At 49.7% G+C, this 22293-nt stretch overlaps 1 protein-coding gene across 5 annotated transcripts in view; it reads left to right on the top strand.

The window, feature by feature from the left end:
• Positions 1-20976, top strand: part of ABR (ABR activator of RhoGEF and GTPase) — a 112515-nt gene extending 91539 nt beyond the window's left edge. For 3 of the 5 annotated variants that reach the window (XM_033172417.1, XM_033172418.1, XM_033172419.1), the window contains 7 exons: positions 14482-14541; positions 14706-14815; positions 15117-15256; positions 16806-16940; positions 18051-18156; positions 19818-19968; positions 20590-20679. In XM_033172417.1, the coding sequence (XP_033028308.1) occupies positions 14482-14541; positions 14706-14815; positions 15117-15256; positions 16806-16940; positions 18051-18156; positions 19818-19968; positions 20590-20679 (792 nt within the window). Of the gene's footprint in view, positions 1-2945; positions 3136-14481; positions 14542-14705; positions 14816-15116; positions 15257-16805; positions 16941-18050; positions 18157-19817; positions 19969-20589 lie in introns of those variants that run through there. The other 2 variants (XM_033172420.1, XM_033172416.1) reach the window with 2 other exon arrangements.
• Positions 20977-22293: the final 1317 nt, after the last annotated feature.

Genomic DNA, 22293 nt, shown 5'->3' with positions numbered 1-22293 from the left:
CAGTTCCCATCATCCCTGACCACTGGTCTTGCTAGCTAGGGATGATGGGAGTTGTAGTCCAAAAACAGCTGGAGACCCAAGTTTGGAAAACACTGGTCTAGGGCAACTGCCGAGAGACACCTCAGTCAATCCTCACAACAACCCTGTGAGGTGGGTTAGGCTGAGAGGCAGCGACTGGCCCCAGGTCACACCCAGTGAGCTACATGGCCGAGTTAGGATTTGAACCCAGGTCTCTCAGCTCCTAGTTTGACACTCTGATCGCACTGGCTGCATTGACAAGCTCCTTTGAGGTGTGTGTGCAGCTGTTAGGCTTAGATTGCATATTTCTCTCTTTAAACAAAACAGCAGAGTGCCTCTGCGCTATAAGCAGAGTGCATCTCCCTTACCGACTAGCTGCTTCAAGCTGTCAAACCTGTGCCAATCTTAAGGTCCTGCTTGTGGGCTTCTTACTGAGGCATCTGGTTGGCTACTGTGAGTACTGTACAGAACGTTTTGTTCTTAATTCTAGCTGGGGAATTTGTGAAACAGACTTCTCCTTTTTGTTTTAGAAACTCTGCTTATTTTGCCTCATTATATCTGCGTCAGTTTTCCCAAAGTTTTTGGGGAGCCCTGTCCCCCTCCCTGCTGGTTTCACATACTCATCCCCAGTGCCCCCTACCTTATAAAAAGCATTCAGAATAGCAATCTGCACAACCCACTAAGGAAGATAATAATACAATAACATTCAAAGCAGTAACGATTAATTGCACATTTGTTCGAAATCCAATTAAAACTATTGAGTTTAATTAATCCAACAAAACTGATGACCTTGATAATCGGTTGGGTTGTTTTGAACGATTGAGCCAATGATTCCAGATTGCCACCATCCCTGACCTGTTGGCTGTGCAGGCTGCTAGGAGTCTTGCAGCATTTGGGGCAGGGGCACAGATGCCCCCCCCCAGCACCACCCAGCTTTGGAGTTTTAAGTTTTTGTGGCCTTGGAGGACCCTCTTCAGGTTGCCTCTGATTGCTGACAGGTGCCTTCCAGGTGGGAATCCGGGGCAGAGAATGGAGCCAGCTTATGGGGGAATCCTGGAGGTTTAAAGGAGAAAAAGGAGGAGGCCTCTGCTGCTGTCTGCCCCCCCCCCCATCACCACCACATTGGCTTCTCATTTGCAAAGGAACATTCCAAACTGAGCTTGCTGTTTAACTCTTGCATCTACTCCGAGGGAGGAGGATTGACGGAGAGAGAGATGGAGACATCGGTGAAAACCTTGTGTTCTTGACCACATCAAGTAGGGGAATCAGGGTGTGTTAAAGACCACTGGTGTTTTTTGGCGGGGGGGGGGGTATCCTTGAGTGTGATCCAAAAATGCAAACCTTACCACCTTTGAGCATTAGGAAAGACCTAACATGAGCTGTGATGTAACCCCTGGCACCTGTTTTCCATGCCTGGGTTATGTGGCATGGTGCAAGTACCCCCGAGCATGGACAGAGAGCCAGGGCCTGTTGCCTGCTCATGAGTCACAGCAGCCAGTTCTTGACACTGGGAGGCAGGGCCTTCCTTCACCAGCAGGTTGTCAGAAGCTGCACCTTTATAATTCACTGCAGGGCTTGCTGACAAGGCTGTACAAAGCAGATTGCTGGCTGGGGCCAACGAGACTCTTGAGACCCGTAGTCCAAGACGGCACCAGGTTTGGGAAGTCTGGGGAGGATTCTGTGTACTTGAGACCCTGCAAAACAGCTGCTAGTCAGAGTAAACAATACTGGCCTAGATGGGCTAATGGTCTGGTACTAGGCTTTATGTTGTTAAAAAATGGAAGCACTTTGACTTCAAGTTCTGTGTGTTCTCGCAGAGAGCATGTGTTGAAATGCACACCTGCATTGTGAGGGAATCGTGCTCAATCTTGGAACGCCAGGTAATAGCTGGGCCACAAGATCCCGTCGTAGATAAGTGCCGGTTTAGTATATCCATTTGAGTGTTGGACTCAAAACTGTGGAGACTCGGGATTTTATCCAAGGCTAGTCCTGCTCAGAGTAGAACCACTGAAATTAATGAAATTAATTTCAACGGGTCTCCCCTGAGTAGGACAAGCGTGAATACACCCCATAGATTTGCATCCTTGCTTAGCATACTGGGTGATATCTCTCAGCCTGGTCTACCTCGCAGGGTTGTTTTTAGTATAAAATAGAGGAGGGAAAGAAAACAATTATAACAATCTTAGAAACAGCAACCCAACAACCCTTACTTAGCTTTATTCTCGGCATAGTGAATTCTTTTGCTCCCAGAACTACCAATTAGCAGCAGCATCTAAAAGCTTTCCACTGATTTTCTGTCTGATACAAAAGAATCTGGACCAAATAACGGAGCAAAGGGAGTCCGAAACTGTCTTGTTTTGATTGCTTGTGCTGGGGGGGGACACATCTGGCTGATCGCTCATAGGGACAGATGGGTTAGCGACTCCATCTGATGATCCAGCACAGGGAGATATTGATGCTGCTTTTATAGAGAGCTGCCCACCCCCAAAAGACTCCAACCCATGGGTCACTGGCAACCCAGCGACTAATTCTCTTGAGAAAGTCTGTGTGTGACTTAGGGAAGTGGGAAACAGCCTGGCGCTTGAGGGGTTAACCCAGTAGGGGGAAAGGGGGGTGGGTGGAGAAGCTGCTAGGAAGAGGGCGGAACAGAGACTGGCTTTCCTTGCTCCAGCCCATGAGAGGGAGTGTTCCCCTCAAGTCAAGTCGGAGAGGATGCTGGAGAGATGAGGGGTTCTTTCTTGCAAAGTCTCTGAGGTTGCATGGAACCAGCTGCCTCCAGGATGCCCCCTGCCTCATCCTGCTAGCTGAAACGAGAGCGGACCCTCTCTCTTGGAAATATTTGGCATCTCATTCATTGCTGATTTCCGGGGGTGCTCCCCCCAAGCCACACACACACACACACACACACACACACACACCCCGCTGAAGCGGGAGAAAGACAGCAAGATGACAGAGGTGCTGGTGCAGACCCCCGAATGCCCACTGAACCTGGCCTCTGAGCGGCTGGACCACTGCTCCTTGGACAGCTTGGAGGAAGAAGCCTCCGAGGGCAAGCGGACCCCCAACACTGGGTCCAGGCTGTGGGGCCGGGTGCGCAGCAAGCTCCTTCGTCAAAAGGTGCGCAGGGTGGGCTGGGGGTTGCTCTTCCTTGCATCTCTCTGCTTATTTTGGGAGGGGGAGAGGGGAGGAATGATTGCTGCATATGCTACCGTCTCCTGCTGCAGTGGAAGGCATCACTTTTGTGGCTGCATGGTTCAATTCTTTGGGAGCGGTGTTCTCAAGAACTGTCTCCTTTTCCGAACTCCGCATCAACTTGCAGTTCTCTCCCTCCTCTAGCGGGTGGGGAGTCAAATTGCCTCTCAGGGTATACCCAAGGCTTTCATTTCAGGCCCTCTTTCTTTCTCTTCACAGCCTTGCTGTGGGAATCCCCTTCCCCACTATGTGAAATAGCGACTACAGCTCCCTTACCCTAAGCTCCTGTTGGTGCCTTCTTTTGGTCATGGCATAATGTAGGGTGGGAGTTGCACATACTGAGATCTAGCTGCTTGCAGAGTTCACGGACTAAGGGTGATGCGACATGCAGAGGAGAGTAGCTGGATGGTTCTGACACTTGTTAAGACTCCATATTTCTCGGGCTAGGGAGATAGTTTGGATGCTTTCTGGCTGTCTCCAAAGTTGGTTGATTTCCTTTTAAAAAGAGGTGTGCAGTGGCACTCAACCTTCATTTCATAACCTCATAAACATTGGGGCTGACTGGCTCTTAAAGCAGCGCAGAAGGTGTACTCTGTGGGGTTTTTAGAGAGCTCTCGCTACTTTGTATGGGCCTCCAGTAAGAATAGGTAGTAGTAGTAGTAGTAGTAGTAGTAGTAGTAGTAGTAGTAGTAATCATCATCATCATCATCATCATCATCATCATCATCATCATTATAATTAATCTGGGGCTGAGATTGCTCCCAATCCCTTCCCAGCTGGCATGACTGCAGCATGAGCTCTCCCCGAAGTCTGGTCTCTTCTTAGGAAAGGGTCAGCACTCCTGGGCTGCTGACATGCAGGGAATGTGAGACGCGCTTTGTGCAAACGTCACCGGAGCTACTGGCATTTTTTTGTTTTGTTTCGTCCTTTCAAAGGTGACAGCGGAGGAACGTGCGGGTCAAAAATGCTGCCTCAGGGCTTCCAGGGGACACCCAAGGACTAACTGCACCAGGCGTGGGACACCCCAAGCTTCCTGCACGCGCTCAGTCACCTTATCCTTCCTGGAATCTTCTAGCCCAAAGTTCCTTAGTGTTTTGCATGTGTGTTTATGCAATCTCTAGGTTTCTAGAGGTGCATAAAAAGACTGGCTGCCTTAATGCCTTTTCCTTACTGTAGCTTTGAGAGATTGGAGGGGGGGCTGCTTTTTCAGTCGCTGGCCTCTTTGGGTAGGGCTGGGGGTTTTCTTTGCCCCAAATCCTGGAGAGCTGCTGCTGCTGGTTAGCATCGAACGCTGCTGAGCTGGATGAGCCAATGGTGCAGCTTCCTCTGTTCCTGTTTAAATTGGCCCGTAATTCCTTAATTCCAAACCATGAGGACCGGGATCTTGCTTTATTGTTCCAAGGAAAGGGCTGCAGCTCAGCCGCACAACATCCGCTTACAATTCCGAAGGGCTGACCCGGTCCCTTCAAGGACCACAGTGGTGAAAAAGGAGTTCTGTATCCCTGGCGTTCATATTGCAGGAGGTCTGGAAAGGGGCCCTCCCTCATGCAACTGTTTTTATAAAGTGGGGAGGCATGGTTTAGTTAGGTGGAACTTGTGGATTTAATTAACAGCCCCTTTACTCTCCCCACACAGTAATTTGAGCTCTGACACCCCCTACAGCACCTTCTGTGTCTGCTTCTATATAGGTGAAGTCAAGACCTATGATACTCAGCTCTTGTTTTGAACATGGAAATGGGTTGTGTGTGTGTACTCAAGAGTCCTTAAGGTAGATCAGCAGTTTGGAACTGTAGCACCCTTAAGACAGGGTGCAAGAAGAGATGGCATGTGTGCAGTCGTGGTGTGTGATCTGCATGGATTCCCTGTGGTTTTTGTTTTTCTTTGTACTGGCTGCCCCAAGGAGAAACTGAGCCCACAGGGCCAGGGGAGGGTCTCCTGATAAAGACTATTACTGACTCTCACTGTTCTCCCTGGCTGGTTTTGTTGTGATGTAGCGTTCAGGCACCATTGACCTGATTTTTGTGCCTCTGCTGTTTGGCTGGCTGGTCTCCAACTAACCCAGAGGCAGTGTCCTCTCCTGTTGTTTTACTGCCCTGGGGGGCCACTCCATGACACAGCAGGATGATGTGCCTTCAGCAGAGGGTCCCTGTTGCCTCCCTGTGCGAGTCACTGATCTGTGTCCAGAAGAGTCTCTCTCTCTCTCTCTCATGTGTGTGTGTGTGCTAACAGTCAAGCATATATTTAATTCAGAGGAAGGGAACCCCCACCCCCACCTCAAAAATTGGCTAGCATGAATTTTGGGAACACTGCTGCACCTCCCTTTCATTATTCTTTTATTTTGTTTATTAGTAGCTTCCCATTAGGCATACCAAAGCGATGTACAACAAAGTGACATAAATATAAAAGTGTTACACACACACACACACACACGAAAAAACATGGCAAGTGATTTCTCCACTTCTGGGAGCAGAGATCAGGTTGATGGCTTAGCGCTCCCTCCCCTTGTTGCTTTGCTGTCTGCCAGGAGGGAGCCAGACTCTCTCTCTGGAAAGTGGTTATTGGCCAGCAGGCTTTCTGGTCCAGTGGGGCTGAGCGGCGGTTGCCATGCTAACTGTCTGGTGATGGGAATTGGAGCAGAGCAGCTGGTGAGGCCTAAAGCGCCTGGGTGGTGCTGCAGAGCTCCCAGGACGATGTTTGAAGATGATGCTCCCTTAATTGGAGGGCGTCTGCATGGAATTGATCTGGACCATCTATGCATGCCATAGAATCGCTGGGGTGTCGGGGGCGGTGGTGGTCTGGACCTCTGAGGGTCTTCTATCTGGCGCAGCCGCCAACGGCATCCCGGCTGAGCCTGGAAGGGCTGATTAGGCCCAGGGTGTTGGGGGCTGGAGGTCACCTTCTGTGATAGGACCAGAATATTTCCCTGTGATCCTCGGCAGAGGACAGATCTCCTTAGGGGTTTTTTGTGCCGGTTTGATTTGCTGTGACTCCCCCTTCTCCGGTTAATACTTGAGAAGTTTGTGGATGAGCCATAGTTTTCGTGGCAGCACCCCTGCTTTGAGTGCAGAAGTTCCTGGGTTCGGTCCCCAGCATCCCCTTGCCTGAAACCCTGGAGAGCTGCTGCCAGTCAGTGCGGGAGATCAATGGGCCCAGTGGTCTGACTCCATAGAAAGCACCTTTCAGCATTCCTGTTTTCACCCCTTCAGATCAGACCCTCGAAGACCAGAGCCTTGTTTTTAATATTAGGGAAGGGACCCTGAGATGCAGCTTCCTATGTTCCTACGTTACTCTCTCGCACAACTAGACATGGCTGCAATTTTCTGCTCTAGCCTGCCCTGCAGATCAGCTTGAGGGGAAGGGACATTCTGTGCATGCTCAGGGAGACTCTCTCCTTCCCTTCACCCATTCAGGGCTGGGCTCCAGCAACTCTGCCGTGGCTGTTGTTGTTTTTAATTAGAAGCACGGGCCTCCCTTCTTTTGCGTGTGTCTCTCCGCGCATGCAAAGGCGGGCGTGCAACAGGTGGCTGTGCTTGTTGTCCGCCAAGGTTGGCACGAGGCCCTCATTGAGATGAGATGCTAAGCAGGCAGGAGCAGCAGCTGTGTGTGAGAGAGAGCTTGTTTCCTGGGGTCTTTTGTGTTCAGCTCTCTCTACAGGGGATGGAGGCGGCGCCCATCTCCTGGAGCTGGCGTGTGCTCTTGTTGGGGGGTGGCGGGGGTGTGTGCCTTTCCTGCCAGAGATATCTTCCTCTCCTTTCCGTGGGACCACCCAGGATCCAGGAGGTGACACTGACGTATCAGCAGCTCTCTTTCCCCCCACTCCTTTCCCCAATAAAAGATCACATCACACCCGACTCCAGCCCAGATGGTGCCGGCCCTAAGATTAGGCAAAGTGAACCAGCTGCCATTGATAGCCTTTGCTCTCCCCTCCACCGTCGGAGGCTGTGGATGCTTCTGAATGCCAGTTGCTGGGAATCGTACATGGAAAGAGTGCTGTTGTTGCACTCGGTTCCTGCTTGTGGGCTTCCCCATAGGGGCAATCTGGTAGGTGACCATGAGGACAGGCGGCTGTGCTGGGTGGGCTCACTTTGACCTGGTTTAGCAGCTGCAGGACTCTTCTTCTGTTGGAGGACAGAGTGGACTGTGTCCAATGGGCTGCCTTTTGCCCACTGAGCTGCCTCCGGGTATCCTGGGGGGTGCTGTCTAGTGACAAGGCTTGAAGTAAGATTTGGCTGGCCATGCAGCTGGTTTCTGTACAGTGAGCTTGGGAGGGAACTGACTCGTCCTCCTGGCGGGCGGCAAAATGTATTGGGCTAGCAATGGCCTGGAGTTGTAAACCAATAACATTGGAGGGAGGGCACATGCCAACCCCCCATTGATCGATTTAGCACACTCCTTCCCCCCCCCAAGGGGCAGAAAATGGCATACATGGTTGTCTCCACCACCTTGTTTTATGCTCACAACGACCCTGTGAGGTAGGTCAGGCCAAGAGATCGTGACCTAAGCATCACGCAGAGGAGTTTGAACCCGGACCTCCCCTCACCCTAATCCGGTTTTGTGACCAGACCACCTATACCCTGACAAGCGCCACTTGGAGATTCAGGGCAGAGGATCCTACAGCTGGTCATTGTGAATGGTGAGGATAGGCTTTAAAATGGGATTAGAGACTTAATACATGGCTGTGTGTGTGTTACAGAGGTTGGTGGGGTGCTGCCCCATTTGCCTTGACAGACAACCCACTGCTTCTTATGCCTTCCTGCTTGTGAGCTAAGCTGTACTTAGACGGTCCAATCTAGCAAGACTTTGTCGTTGCTGCTTTTCTGGTGTGTGTGTGTGTGTGTGTGTTTTGCTCTCCCCACCCTGTTCCTGGAGGTTGCTGAGTTGGTGTCTCAGCCTTTTTCTGCAGAAGATCTCCGCTCCTGCTTGCATCGCCAGTTCTTGACAGAACACAGCAGAGGAAGCTGGCACGCCAGGTCTCAAGGGCCCTTTCGGAACCTGAGACCATCCTGGCATTGTGGATGTGCGGCAACACCTGATGTGGTGTTGCTGGGGCAGGTTGTGTTACCATTGTCATCACCAGCACCAGCATTTTATTCATGTGCCAGTTCACAACTAGGAGGAAAGGCTGCAGTGTCTGGGGCTTTGTAGTTTATAGAAAAGGCAAGATAGAAGTATATGCAATTTTACATGGCAATGTGAAAGTGGAGATATATATGTATATATATATATTTTCTCTCTCCCTATCTCATAACACCAGAACTTGTGGACTTCCAATGACGTTTAATGTTCTAAGTTTCAGGACAGATTTTACAAAGGAATTCTTTAACTCTGCAGTGCAGAGTTAAACTATGGAACTCTCCCGCAGGAGGCAGTGATGACCACCAACTTGGAAGGCTTTTAAAGAGGATTAGAAATGATGGCAGCTTTGTCTCCACGGTTAGCAGCAACAATGCTTCTGAATTACAGCGATGGCCACCAACTGGAATATCTTAGGATTCAACAAGTTCATGGAGGAGAGAGCTATCAATGGCTACTAGCTATGATGGCTATGAAGCTACTAAAACCTGCTTGAACAGGGGTGACAGAAGAACAAAAGCCGGGGCTGATGGGTGTTCCAAAACCGCTGGAGAGCACCAGGTTGGCCAAGGCTCACCCCAGCCACGTTCAGCTTTCTTAAAAGCAACAGCGTTCTTTGTCCTTGGAGCTGTGTACCTTCTGTGGTCTCACTATCTGGAGCCCTGTCTCCCACCTTCAGCGCCCTATTTCTAAAGTATCTCCCTTTTGCAGACGTGAAACTGCCCAGCTATGAAGAGCTGCATCAGAGGTCCATCTGGGTGTCCTTCCGTCGGGTGGGGTGGGCAGGGGACCCCAAAAGGCCCCTTTTGCTTGGCACTTGCTCAACTTTTTTTCAAAACCAGGGGAAGACCTCCTCCTCTTTCTAATTTTGGTGCTTCTGTTTTTCTTCTCCCAGACCCCTTTTTTTGGATTCTTTTAACTTTTTTTATCCAGCTTCAGAAGAATCCTTTGAGCTTGGTGTTTATAGTGGTTTTTTTTTTTAAACTCCCAAGCACATTGAGATGTTTGCTTAGACCTGAAAAACAGCGTATGTCTGAAATATTTAAAAAGTGAGCGGGGGGCAGAGCTGTTGTGAGGTTCACACACAAGACATTTGGTACAGTATTTTTTTAATACTTTTGTTTTTTAAGGAGGCTTTAAACCTATAACTTACAATAGCAATGAATGGTAGTTTGCTCTTTGGAGCATCCCACAGCCCAGGAGGGAGCTGCGGAGCAGTCCTTCATCCAAGCTCTACAGAGCCACCCATCCTTCAGTCTCTGCCTTCCCGCAAAGCAGGGGAGACTGAAGTGAGCAAATTTCCCCTCTCTCAGATCCGGGGTGGAGGGAGGATTCCTGAAAGACAGGTTTATGGCGTTACCCATGAGGCCAAGCTGGTTTTCATAAAGCCTTTTTCATGTAGGGCCCTGCTGAAATCCCTTCCATATGGGATCTCAGGCCACTTCAAAGGGGCAGTGTCAAGGGAGGCTCTGAACATGGGAGCTTGCGGTTGTTTCAAATTAAGTTCAGCGCAATTGGGTTGTGTTACCAAAGGGGCGGGCTAGCGCCCTCTTTCTTCCCGCATCCAAGAAGTCATTGAGAAAACATTTTATTCTGAAAAGGTGGCTAACCAATTTATTCAACACCGTAAATTAAGGAACAGAGTCAGCTGGGCTCCCTGAGCTGAGGATCTGGTGGGGTAGCAATTCCCACGAAATAGGTACATCTGGGGGCTTGACAGGTCTTGTTTGGGGTGGGGAGATCAGCCAATGTGGTATTGTTTGCCAGAGGCCTCAGCAAGGGATTGTTTTCTCTGCCCCAAATAAGCCCTCACTGCTTGTTCTGATTTTGCATTGAAATAAATGGGACCAGGAAGTCAAGACGCAGTGCAAATCATGCTGTTGGCATGGCCTCAATTTATCCTGTTCAGGATGCAAGTTGGCAGACATTGGGCCCTTTTGCAAATTGTGGATTTGTTTGGGCTTTTAGCACACATGGGACTGCAAGACGAAATCCAGCCTTTGCAAATTATACAAAAGAGCTATTGAGGATGCATGTCAGCAGCCTGATTTTATTATTATTATTATTTATTATTATTATTATTATTTATTAAAGAGAGAAGCAACTATTCCAAGTTTGCAAAGTCTTCCGTGCCTGGTTGCCTAGAAGCAAGAAATGCTTCACTAAAGGCAACTGCCTGCTTGAAAATATTTTTAAAGCTGGCGTGGTGGGATCATGAATAGTGCTGGACTAGGGCTGGCAAGGCCCTGGGTTCAAATCCCCACTCAGCTGTGAAATTTGCCAGGTGACCTTAGGCCTGTTTCTCTCTCTCTCTCTCTCTCTCAGCCTAACTTACTTACAGGGTTATTGTGTGGATAAAAGGGACCTTTTTATATCACCCTGAGCTCATCTGGAAGAAGAGTAGAATGTGGAAAAATATTAAAGCAATTGTTTGAGAAAGTATTTTGCTGGATTGAGCAACCCAATTTTAATTCATGGGGCTGCAAGTTGAGAGCATACCTTTTGGGGTATATGCAGCTGTGTTGGTTTTTAGGCTGTGCTGTTCCAGGGAATGTTTGCAGAAAGGATCAACAATGGATGATCAGAAACTTTTTGCTTTGTGTGTCCTTACTGCGCTGGACGTTTCTCTCACAGCCCCTTCTGTATTTAACCAAAAAGACACCTTTGCTGCCTTGATGATTTTTGTCAATGGTTGATGATTTTTGTGATGGTTTGGGCAACATGCAAATGTCATTGACTAAACGCTCAGCAGTTTGATTAGTTGTCCTGGACACTCTTTAATTGCTTGATGACCCTGACACAGGAAGCTGCCACTGGTTCATTCTAGCTCAGTGTTTTCTACTCTGACTGGCAGCAGCTCTCCATTGTTTCGGGAGGTGGACAGTCCTACCCTTACCTGGAGATGCCACTGGTGGTGCTCTACCTCTGAGCTACAGAAACCCCCCAAATTCCCTTGGCCTGCATCTTGTGCTGTAGCTTTGCTCTAGAACCAAGGGGCATTGTGAGGAGCAGATTTAGGCTGAAAGTTAGTTGAAACTTGTGAACTGTGAGATCTGTTCAGCCCTGGAGCGGACAGCCTCAAGAGGGGTGGGCTCTCTCCTCCACTGGAGATATCTTAAGCAGAGGCTGGGATGCTGCAATTGCAACGGTCTGCATTCATTCAGCAGTGGGGTGTGCAATATGACCTTTTGAGGGCGCTTCCAACTCTGCAACGCTGATCATAGAATCATAGAATTGTAGGGCCATCTAGTCCAACCCCCTGCAATGCAGGAATCACAACTAAAGCATCCCTGACAGATGGCTGTCCAACCTCTGCTTTAAAACCTGAAAGGAGGGAGTCTCCTGAGGGAATCTGTTCCGCTGTCAAACAGCTCTTACTGTCAGGAAGTTCTTCCTGGTGTTTAGCCAGAATCTCCTTTCTTGTAACTAGGAGCCATTGGTTCAAGTCCTGCCCTCCGGAGCAGGAAGAAAACAAGCTTGCTGCATCTTCCATGTGACAGGCCTTGAGATATTCTGAAGATGGCTGTTAGTTAATTTTAATGAAATGAGAGCAGTAACTTGCAAACACTATTCAGCCCTGGAGGTGTAGCTGGAGTGAGTGTCTTCGTGCGGCAGGCAGCGATCCTGCCTTCATATAATCTCAGGGTTGGAAGGAGCCACGAAGGATCATCTAGTTCAATCTCCTGCAATGCAGAAATCTCCACCCCATGTGGGGCTCGGACTCATGACCCTGAGATTAAGAGTCTCATGCTCTATTGACTGAGCTATCGCTGTCAAATCGCCTTCGGGGGTGGGGAGAAGGGAGTGATCACCCATCTGCAGCCTTAAGGCCTCTGGCTCCGGTGGAGGGGCGACTTTCTTCTCTGATGGCTCTGTGTGGGGCTCTTGCCCTACTCCATCTGCTTTTCTGCCAGCCGCAGCCTCCAGGATGGGGGCTGTGTGCTTGCGGGAGGCAGGGAGCCCTGTGTAGCATTTGCTGCCTGTGATAATGGATCAGCAGGGCGGGACCACAGATCCCCTCTGAAGTTTGAGCTCAGATGGCTGCTCCCAAGATACCAGGCGCCCTGGGGGGAAACCACACGCACCCTCAAGGAACCGGCACAGCGTGGGGGCCTGGATCTGCCAGCCTCATGGAACATCTGTGACCCGAACACGCGCATGGGCTCCCTCCCTCGGATCCAGGCTCTGTCCTCCCGTTGCATTTGTGTCGTGTGTGTATGCAATGCAAGGCCTCTAGGTTCATGGAGCTGTAGAGTTGGAAAGGACCTGATGGGTCATCTAGTCCAACCCCCATGTTAACCTGTTTGTTTGCTTTCTTGAAAAGAAACAAACATCTGCAGTGAGAGGGAAAACAGCACTGCAATCCTGGGTGGGTGGGAAAGCTCAAATGAAAGGAATTGGGTAGGTAGCAAATGTTACTTATTTAAGCTGGTTTGTCTCCTCCTACCTTTCTTTGTATACCAGGTGCAGGGAACTTTTGGCTCCTGTGGAAGATGCTGAACTACAACTCCCAGCAGCCCCATAGCAAGTGTGGCCCAATGGGCAAGGATGGGGGTTATAGTTCCTCAACTATATATAACTCCCATCTGTATTGTCTACCTGGGATAGCTCAGTCGGTAGAGCATGAGACTCTTAATCTCAGGGTTGTGGGTTTGAGCAGCACCTTGGGCAAGAGATTCCTGCATTGCAGGGGTTGGACTAGATGACCCCCGTGGACCCTTCTGTTAGGAACCATTCTGCAAAGATTCAGAAAAGGTGTGTGTAGCTTTAAGAACTGTTTCTGTTAAGTTCCGTGCTGTTTTGTTTGCCGTCTGTGCTGAAAGAGCACTTGCAGTTTGAATTTGCCTGCAGAGAGATAACACCTACTTGCTTTAAGTTTGTTGTACCTTCGTTTAAGTCAAGTCTCGCTACTTTGTGGGTTTGTTTTCTGTTCTCTACCACCTAAAAACGCCGCCATCCAATACCTTCCAACTCTACAATTATACGATACATGCATCTGAATAGCAGTTGCTGGAAACCACAGGAAGGGAGAAGGGTTTTGTGCTTGAATCCTGCTTGTGGTTTTCCTGTAGGCATCTGGTTGGACATTGTGAGAACAAGACGCTGGACTGGCTAGGCCACTGGCCTACCCTATACAGATATGCCCCAGGTGCTAACAAAAGAAAGGGTTCAAAATGTGCACCTGTTCTTCATGCACAGAGCAGCTCATGTGACCCAAGATCTGAAGTCACCTCCTTTTTTTGTCCAACTTGCCACCGTGATCCACTTGTCAGTTACCTTCTCTCCTGTTGCACACTGGTGCTACTCTGGTTCCTGGGAAACCCAAGGGCCTCTTCTGAAAAGGGATGGAAGCCCAGTACGACCCAATTCCCCTTTGAGACAGGCTGCACTCCCAGAGTGTGGAGGCCTTTCGGAAACAGCTCAGCCGCCTTTCCCAGGAGACCACAAGTAGGGCCGTGTGGAAGACGTGGCCTTTTGAAAATTATTTTAGGAACCGGTCTCCAGAAATATCCCTGATTCATGGGAGCGTTTCTTGGACAATCATGAAGCGGAGACGGCCATCTGTTATCTTTTTCCAATGGGGCTTTGGGTCCTGCTGAGCCTCTCCTGGAACAAGGACAGCTCCTGCCTGTGAAATGAAACGCTGCCCACATCCTCCTCCTCCTCCTCCTCTAGGTTGCAGATGAGGGGCTGCCCCTGGATGATGGGCTTATATCCAGCCCCCAAGCCGTTCGTCCAAGTGCTTGGTATTCTGTGCAACTGGACTTCTTACAGGTGTCACGTAGTACTCGTTCTGCTGCTGTAAGAAACCAATCACTTAGCATGGAACTTTGGAACTCCCTGCCTATTGACATCAGGTTGGGGCGCCTTCACTGTACTTTGATTTCCTGCTAAAAACATTTTTGCTTAGACAAGCCTACCAGGCATGTAGAATGTTGGCAACTGTTTTGATCTGGTTTAACAATCAGTCCCTCTTCGCAGGGAACTCTGGGAGTTGTAGCTCTGGGAAGAGAATAGGGGTCTCCTAAAAACTCTCAACACCTTCCGGGGGCTGTTTAAAGTAGTATGGGCCTGAATAAATCTATTCTTATGCTACCTGGCCCTGCACTCTTATTATTTTGTGGTTTCCCTGTCTACCTTTTTTTGGGGGGTGGATATTTTGGAAGCTCATTCTCTCCTGTTGTTCCTTTTTTGCAGCTGGATCCCCAGACGGTGCAGACCAAGAACTGGCACATGGATGTGATTGAAATGAATGGGGTAAGAAGGGGAAACGGGCTGGGTACCACGCCCCACGGTGCTTGCCCAAGATCCCCCTTCCCTCATGCTTTTACTGCCCACCCTGTGCGCTCCTCTCCCCACCCCTGCAGTAGAGAGCTTCCCCTTTGCAGGATGTGACTTTGACCTTGAAGTCTCCCTTTCAGATCAAAGTGGAGTTCTCTATGAAGTTCACCAGCCGCGACTTGAGCCTTAAAAGGACCCCATCGAAAAAGCAGACGGGAGTCTTCGGGGTAAAAATCAGCGTCGTCACAAAGTACGTTGGGATTGGTGTCCGGCGGCAGATGCGGGGCTGCCCTGATCAGGGGGGTCTGGTGGTGTTTTGGCCAGAGGGGGAGAGAATGCCAGCCTGGGAATTTGCAATATTTGTTTGTTCTTCAGCCACTTGGGGCTAATAAGGTCCGTATTTTATTTTATTTTTTAAAAAACTCCTACTGCTTGCCAAACGCAGGGAAGAGGCTGGCAGCTTCTGCAAGGGCCTGGCTTCCTCCGTGGTGTCCTGGGCTCTTTCCTGACCCATCTCTCTTCTCTTGCTCTCTCTGCTTTGTCCCTTCCAGGCGTGAGCGCTCCAAAGTGCCCTACATTGTGCGCCAGTGCGTTGAGGAAGTGGAGAAGCGCGGCATTGATGAAGTGGGGATCTACCGGATCTCGGGGGTGGCCACGGACATCCAGGCCTTGAAAGCAGCCTTTGATGCCAGTAAGTTCCCCCTTGCATCTTTGCTGCTGGCGTGCCCATTTCTTTCTCTATCTCATGGCTTAAGCCAAGCATCTCTTCTCCGAGAGCAGTTAGCCCCCAGTCTTTGTATCTGGCATTCACACGAGTGTGCTGCCACTAAACACGGAGGTTTTTATTTAGCTGTTTTCTCTAATAATGCTTTCAGGACAGTTTTAACTGTAGCTGCTCTTAGAGCCAGCATTGTGTAGTGGTTTAGGGTGACAAGGGTTCAATCCCCACTCAGCCACAACATGCACTGGGTGACTTTGGGCCAGTCACTGCCTCTCAGTCTAGCCTACTTCACAGGGCTGTCGCGGGAGACTAAATGAGGAGGGGGAGAAACACATATGCCACCTTGAGCTCCTTGGAGGAAAAGGTGGGATATAAATACAACAACAATAACTGTCTTGAATTGTAATTGTTTATAGAATGTTTTAACTATTTAGATGGTTTTTTAATTGTGTATTTGTTTGCTGCCCTGGGCTCCTTTGGCAGGAAGGACAGGGTATAAATTCAATAATAGATAAATCATTATTACTATTTATTTAGCTACTTTTGTACACAGCTGTGAGCAGGATTCCTGCATCGTAGGGGGTTCGACTAGATGACCCACGGGGTCCCTTCCAACTCTATCATTTTTTTGTTACTGGATTTCCATCAGCTCCAGCCAGCTTGGAATGATGAGAGTTGGGAGTCTGCCTACATCTGGAGGGCACCATGTTAGATACTACTGGCTTAATAGATAAACATTTGGCTGCACTATTACAGATATTCAGTAAACACACCTGTCCAAGTGCCTAAAAGCAGCAGTCAAAATGTGGAAGTGCAATAAGGCATTGTTAATACTTGTAGAGGGATATTGTCCAGCTTGATGAATGGGGAAAGATGTGTCTTCCAAAGACACCGAAGCAGGTCTCTGATGGGACTCTCTGTAACGGGAGAGGGGAGAGTCTTCCAAATAACGGGGGGGGGGGGGCAGCAGCAATAAATGCCCTTTTAAACCACCCTACACACACACACACACACACACACACATGCACAGTCGCCTACCCCTAATCTCCCCTTATTCTTTGCAAATGTATCTACTCCTTTTGTTTTGTTTTAAAGCCAAGTAAGCTATCACCTCATCTTATGGTTCTGAAGCCAGATGGCTGAATTGAAAGGAAGAAAGAAAGGGAATTAGCTGGATCTTGGCCTGATCTGGCAGGGGAATTCTTGAGGATGGTGGGGGGGGGGTGGTTTTATAGCTTCAGTGGCAGAGCCTCTGCTTTGCATACAAAGGTCCCTCTGGCAGGTGAAAAAAAAGGAAGATCAGGTTAGCAGACAATGGGAAAGATCATCTCTCTCTCTCTCTCTCTCTCTCTCTCTCTCTCTCTCTCTGTCTCTCTCTCTCTCTGCCTCAGACCCTGAATAGCTGCTGCCAGTCAGAGTTCACAGTATTGAACTAGGTAGACAAAGAGTCTGATCTGGTATATAAGGCAGCATATCCCCTCCCAACATTCCAATTTCCTTTGTTTTAATTCTGCCGTAGACAGCAAAGACATCCTGATGATGCTGAGCGACATGGACATCAATGCTATCGCAGGCACCCTGAAGCTGTATTTCCGCGAGCTCCCTGAGCCTCTTCTCACGGATCGGCTTTATCCTGCTTTTATGGAGGGTATCGGTAAGGGAGCTTGCGTTACCATGTATCTGCAGAGATGTAGAGCAGGAATTTCTTGATACAGACTTGGAGCTCAGGATTCAGGGAGTGGGTGAGACCCTAGCCAGGACCACAAGACAAAGAGGGTAGAATTTGTACACAGGTATGACGGGAACAGGGCAGGGACAAGTTGTCTGTATCATTTCTCTTGCATCTGGATAGGCGTAGAAACCCGATACAGCCTAACAACTAATGTGTCTTTGCAGCACCCCTGAGTCTTAATTGCCTTTTTGTATTTTATTCCCCCCAAGCCCTGCAACCAGCTCAGGGCAATATGCATGGAGTTTATTATTTTTATTTATTTATTTTTATTTATTTATTTATTCATTCAGAGCATTAATACCCTGCTCTTCAGCCCAAAACGGCTTACATACAGTCAGTTAAAACGAGACAGTCCCTGTCTGCAGGTTTATGATCTAGAAAAGCACAGCACACAAGGAAAAAAGGACAAGGAGGGAAGAGGAAAAAGTCAGGCACCAGTTCTTAAACTGTTGCTCGTATAATGCCCGTCTGGCACAGTTCATGGGTAATAGGAGCCTGGTGGAGCTGGGCTTTCAAGCAAAACTGATGGAATGAGCTCTGCTTCCCATTGCTCCCACCCAGGCAGTCTGCAGAATGGCTGCCCCCAGGTAACAGTCTGATGAAGTTACCTCGTTTTACTAGAGCGGGGGCTGTTACTTTGTGGTGGAGCCCCTGCTTAGCATGCAGATGTTCCTAGCTTCAATTCCTGGCAACTTAAAAGTAAAAAGGAAAGGAGTAGCAAGCAGTGAGAGAAACCTTTCTTTGCCTCAGACCCTGGAGAGCTGCTGCCAGTCATTTGGACTTGAAGGACAAATGCTCTGAGCTGTCCATCTTCACAACCACCCTGTGAGGTAGACCAAGAACAGAGCACCTGGAGAGCTTCATGGCTGTCTGAGGTTTTGATGCTGGGCATCTACTGCCCCTCACTGGATCTTTTGAGAATGGGTGTGCAGTTTGGACTTTGGTGGTTCTGGGTACATTAGCAAGGCTTTTCCGGAGTAGTTGGGGTATGGGTGCTTGCCAACTCTCTCACCGCCACCTTTCCACCTCCAGCACTCTCTGACCCATCAGCCAAGGAGAACTGCATGATGCACCTTCTGCGTTCTCTGCCTGACCCCAACCTCATCACATTCCTCTTTCTGCTAGAACACTTGAAACGGTAAGTCCCTCCTGTCTCGAGAACAGGGAGAGTGTGTCTGTGAACGGGGAGCACTGCAATCGGGTAGGGCCCAGAGTGCAGGGAGCCTGATGTTTCGTTTCTTTATTTATCTTGTTTTTTATCCTGCTGTTCGACCCAGAAAGTCAAAAAGTGGCAAACAACTCCGAAGTCTAGCCAACCAATACAGCAAACGTTTTTTTAACAAAGAAATGCTAAATTCATCCAAGCCCAGGGCCAAGCATTGGTAAAACAGTTGTTGGAAGAGCATCTAAGCACATAGACCAAATGAAATGATCTCTGGCTGGTGCTGAAATATTTGGCTGGTGCCAGGAGAGCTTCCACGTGGAGGGCATTCCAAGGACCGGGGGGGGGCACAGCCCTGGAGAGGGGACCCCCAGTTCCCAGACTAGCTCTGCCTTTTGGCTGCGAGATCAGCTCTTTGTGTCTCACTGGAGAGCTGATGATCTGTTGCTGGGAAGTGTGGAGAGCACAGCTGTTGTGCTCTGGTCCTGCTTTCAGGCTTCCCCCAGGGCACCTGGTTGGCTGCTGGGATGCTGGACTAGGTGGGCCGTTGGCCTGATCCAGCAGCCAGGCTCTTCTGGCGTTCTTGTGTTCAGGGTCCACAGCAAAGGAAATACCCCCGTTCCCAATTTTCCACTTGCTTCCCTTGGGGCGGAACAGAGTTCAGCGGCAGGTGCAACTCTCTTCATACAAGGAGAAGCTGCTCGCAGACTGTCTGGAAACCTCAGCTGCCTCTATAGATCCTGAAAGGGAAATGACAGAGGGGTTTAAGGAGATGGCGCTTTCACTTAGCAGCCTGTTCTTGAGGGCTTGGATGTGGACGGGCTCCATCCTCCTCCCTCCCTCATGTCACTCTGCTTCTGCCGAGGACATGGAATCGATGTAGGAGCTGCGGCTTGGCGGAGTGCCGGGCAGGCCAAAAACTCCTCTGCACCAGTGGGAATTTGGGGCTGGAATCTTGTGTTAATTGGCACATCCCCCTTCCCTGTTTAGTTTGTTAAGAATCAAGCAGTGGAGGCGGGGCGGGGGGAGATCCAGCAGCAAAAAGTGGTGGTTGCAGGACAGAGGGAGAGTAGCGCTGCGTCCTGGAAGGAAAATCCACTTGGCTCTCCGCTCGGAAGAGAGGGCACATCCAGTTCCCACATCTGTTCTGCTGGACGCCACTCAAATGGAGCACAGCTTGTGTTATTGGGGCTGGAGCGCAGCTGCCTCCTAACATGGCAATATTTTGATGCTGGTTTCCAAGGCGACAGCTGGCCATGGACCAGCACAGCCAGCAGTAGTTTCCGGGGAAGGTGTGTGTGTGTGTGTGTCGGAGGAAGTTTTGGATGATTTCCAGAGCCAAAACCTCAGAGGGCAAGTTGGCAGGGGGCGGGAACTGGGAAAAGCGGATGGTGCCACGTCAAGGCGGGAGTTTGAAGCTGGGATTGTGTCGCTTTCACATGTGGAAATTGTATGTGTCCAGAATGAAGGGTCAGGCAAGGAGAAAGGGGGGGAGGGAATGGTGAGAAATTCCATCTGATTTTCTCCAGATGGGCTATGGTGGAAAACCTTGCAAACCTTCTCTTAGCTGACTTGGAAGGCCACGCCAAAATCTTGCGAGTCCTTTTGAAATGGGTTTCTTTTGTCTTTTTGAGCAGGGTGGCTGAGAAGGAGCCCGTCAACAAAATGTCCCTGCACAATCTGGCCACCGTGTTTGGCCCAACGTTGCTGAGACCTTCTGAGGTGGAGAGCAAAGGGCAGCACCTCACGTTGGCCTCAGACATCTGGTCCCACGACGTAATGGCGCAGGTACAGTGGGTGGGAAAGAGAGGGGCAGGGAGCAGCAAGCAGAGGAGTAGACTGCGTTCGGATCTGCCAGCTCCCTCTGCTGGGCAAACTTTCAAACTTCAAAGCTTGCTCAGTTAGACCTTAATTTAATTTTTAAAACCGCTGAGCTTGTGTTACCTTCTTGTTTATTAATCTTTTTAAAAGTGTAGTGGGTAACATTCACACAACTGTTTTAGAATTTGGAGAAGAATTGTAGTTTAGTGGTAAAGCACACACTTTGTGAACTGAGCACAGAAATTCTGCTTCCAGACCTGCCTCATTGCTCTATAAATGTCCCACCTGTCTTTGCCCAAATTCATGCTGGGCCCCCGTTTGAGGGGCTGGTTAGATAACTGAAAGAGAGTGAGTATGTATGCAGCAGCTCCTGGGCATGTTGCAGCTCTTCCCAAAGCTGGCCTTTCTGGGTTCGTAGCTCTGTTCCTGCTGTGCTTTTTATTCCATCAACTTCACAAAGTGGCAAATATGAATTCTGCAGGGATTCCATCAGAAGACATCTCCACCTATCAAGAGCTGTTCTCTGTTGGGGACACTTTGCAGTGTGTGAGAGACTATCCTGATTTTAACCCACTTTTCCTTTTGCAGGTGCAAGTGCTCCTCTACTATTTACAGCACACGCCCATCTCCTTTGCCGAGCTCAAACGCAACGCACTCTACTTCTCCACAGACGTGTAGCCTCTGGGCCCTGCAGCCACCTGCATTTTTCTAAGCCAAGGGGCGCAGCACAGACTCATGAATCTGAGCACGGATCCTGCTGAGAATAACGCCGCTGCCCTGGAACCAGACGCTGCCCCATACCTCATGGGACGATTTTGTATCAGCCCCACATCCTTCTTTCCCCCCTGCCCACCTCCCAGCACAGTAGTCCACGTCTCTCATACTTCTCGTGTTCAGGAGTCATTTTTACGTCCCATTTGTTGAGCAGTGGGAAGGAAGCGAGCGATGGATGAAGACACAGCCTCTTGTTTCTTCCCGAAAATGGTTGCCGCCTTCTGGGTCCAATAGAGCTTCGCTGCAGCCAAGTCCTCTCCTCCAGCCTGCCTCGCCACCCGCAACAATGCTTGATCTGTTTTGCTCCCTGCCTTTGTGGCCTGCATGTACGCTGCTTGCTTGGATTTTCCTGCTTTTGGAGGCTTAAGGAGGACACCAAGGGCTCCCCCGCCCCCGTCCTGCCCAACCTACATTCTCTTCGCTTGTGTCTCGTCTGACAGATCTGGTTGCTGAACTCTGCATTCTTTTACCCCAGCTGGCAGGTGGCCTGGGCTGAAGATGGCAGCATTTTCGTTTTTTAAAAGCCCTGCCTATTCCAGCTCCCACCACTTTTTTAATGCTGAGGGAGCCTCTCGTCCTGTGACTCGGTAGGCTTTGTAACTGCATAATGTGGGGGATGTAAAGCAGCCATCGTCCGGTTTTTTCTGTAAAAAGGTTTTTTAAAGTACCTTGATGGCAGGAAACTGAAGAGAAAGTGGCTGTTTGCTAGTCTTAGATGTGCGTGTGACAGAGTGTGATACCTACCTCCCCATCCCCGCCGCCCTGCTGTGTTGCCCACAATCGCTTTATTTATGGTTAGATTCTCTTGAGACTAATTCAAACTTAATCCTTAGAAAGGAAATCAGATCTTAATGCGGGCGACTGAGAATGTCCTGCTCCCCACCCCTAAAAGGATTATTTGGCTGGCTGAGAGGAAAGCAGAAGGCTGGTTGCCTTGTGGCCATGCCTCTTGCAGGTGGCTCTCTCTAGCCAAGCCTGGCCAGGGAGCCAGCGGCTATTTCCTGCTCCTGCTTCAATCCAGCCCAGCCATCTGCCTGGGCTGGTGGGCACCTTTCCTCCAAGAGGGTGTCTGGAAAAGGGGCCGTTTCTCAGTGCTTCACGCAGCATGGCTTACAGGGTTCAGCTAAGGAAGACTCAGGTTGAATGTCAAAGGTGTCATTTCAGCCCTTAAGAGCCTTCACCTGCTCTCCCCATTTTTCTCTCTGTGACAGACCAGGCGAAGCAGCCGAGGAGAGTGCAGCCCTCCAAAGGGGTGGGGGCTCTGTGTTCCCTATTGCTAACCCACTCACACACCATGGTGCCAAGCAGCAATCCGGCAATGAGTTGCATTGGCAAGCTAGATAGCCCTTGGTTTCATGGAGAAGCCCCCCACCCTCATGAAAGAAATTGCTGCCCCTCCACATTAAGTGACTTTGGCCACACTTTCTGCCCAGGACAATGGAATGTTCTGTGGCCCACCGTTCAGGGACCAGAAATATTTGCTGGCCAGTTATTTTTCAGGCCCTCCTGCACAGATCT

The sequence above is a fragment of the Lacerta agilis genome, chromosome 15, assembly GCF_009819535.1.
Source record: "Lacerta agilis isolate rLacAgi1 chromosome 15, rLacAgi1.pri, whole genome shotgun sequence".
NCBI lineage: Eukaryota > Metazoa > Chordata > Lepidosauria > Squamata > Lacertidae > Lacerta > Lacerta agilis.
The sequence above is the reverse complement of the archived record's forward strand: the minus strand, read 5'-3'. Positions and strand labels throughout refer to the sequence as shown.